Source organism: Papaver somniferum, unplaced genomic scaffold (assembly GCF_003573695.1).
Source record: "Papaver somniferum cultivar HN1 unplaced genomic scaffold, ASM357369v1 unplaced-scaffold_22, whole genome shotgun sequence".
Taxonomy (NCBI): domain Eukaryota; kingdom Viridiplantae; phylum Streptophyta; class Magnoliopsida; order Ranunculales; family Papaveraceae; genus Papaver; species Papaver somniferum.
This window is the reverse complement of record NW_020632152.1, coordinates 3,887,973-3,889,271: the sequence shown is the minus strand read 5'-3', so window position 1 is coordinate 3,889,271 and position 1,299 is coordinate 3,887,973. Positions and strand designations below refer to the sequence as shown.

Genomic DNA, 1,299 nt, shown 5'->3' with positions numbered 1-1,299 from the left:
GATATATCATATCTTGACCATATCTTAACACACACCCCCCACCACCACCAGACTCAAGGTGGTGGATTACACATCTTGAGTCTGGAAATTAAGAATCGAAGACGAGCTGCAGAGTGAGTCTTGGTGAAAAGATCAGCCACTTGAAATTCTGATTTAACATGCAGAAGAGTGATTGTACCTTTCTTGAAATGATTACAAGTAAAATGACAATCTATCTCTATATGTTTTGTACGCTCATGAAAGACATCATTGTGTGTAATTTGAATAGCAGCGTTGTTATCACAATGCAGTGGTGTAGGAGCAGAAATTAGAACTCCCATATCACGAAGTAGCCACCGTAACCAAATGAGTTCAGATATGGTGTGAGAAAGTGCTCTTTACTTTTCTTCAGCACTTAAATGAGAAACCACACTTTGTTTCTTACTTCTCCATGAAATCAACGAGTCTCCCAAGAACACACAGTAGCCTGTAATAGATTTTCTATCCGTAATATACAGCCCAATCGGAATCTGAGTAAGCTTGAAGAGTGATATCAGACTTTGATGAGAAACACAGACCTTGATGAAGATACCCCTTGATATATCTTAGAATTCTGAGAACAGCTGCATAATTAGTAGACCTTAGAGCAGACATAAATTGACTGACTATGTGAACTGCATGACTTATGTCTGGTCTCGTAATGGTCAAGTAACTTATACTCCCTACCAGTTCACGATACAGTGTTTGATTAGACAATAGAGTCCCATATGTAGGAATGTATTTTACATTCAATTCAAGAGGTGTGTCAGTTACCTTATTGTCAGATAGCCCTGCACGCTGTAGAATCTCAGATGCATATTTGACTTGTGATATGAAATAACCAGTGGGTGACATGCCAACTTTAAAGCCAAGAAAGTAACTTAAAGATCCAAGATCTTTCATCTTAAAACAATCACTGAGATATGATTTGAGTTCAGTAATACCTTGTAGATCACTTCCAGTAATAACCATGTTGTCAACATAGAAGAGAAGAATGACAATTCATTTTTCTGACGATCTGACAATCATAGCTGAATCACAGAAGCTTTGTGTGAAGCCATACTGGAAAATTGCATTGCTAAACTTCTCAAACCAAGCACGAGGTACTTTTTTGAGTCCATATAATGCCCGTCGAAGCCTACATACTTGATTAGGTTCATGAGGCAAACCAGGAGGAGGTTGCATGTAAACCTCTTCTTGTAACTCACCATGAAGAAAAACGTTTTTCACGTCCATTTGATGAAGCCGCCAGTGTCGTGCTGCAGCAACAACAAGTAATGT

General features: G+C 38.6%; 1 protein-coding gene across 1 annotated transcript; it reads right to left on the bottom strand.

Moving 5' to 3' along the window:
• Positions 1-480: 480 nt before the first annotated feature.
• On the bottom strand, positions 481-921 carry LOC113340626 (uncharacterized mitochondrial protein AtMg00810-like). Its single transcript, XM_026585751.1, has one exon. The coding sequence runs from the start codon at positions 919-921 to the stop codon at positions 481-483; it is 441 nt and encodes a 146-aa protein (XP_026441536.1).
• Between the last annotated feature and the right edge of the window lie 378 nt (positions 922-1,299).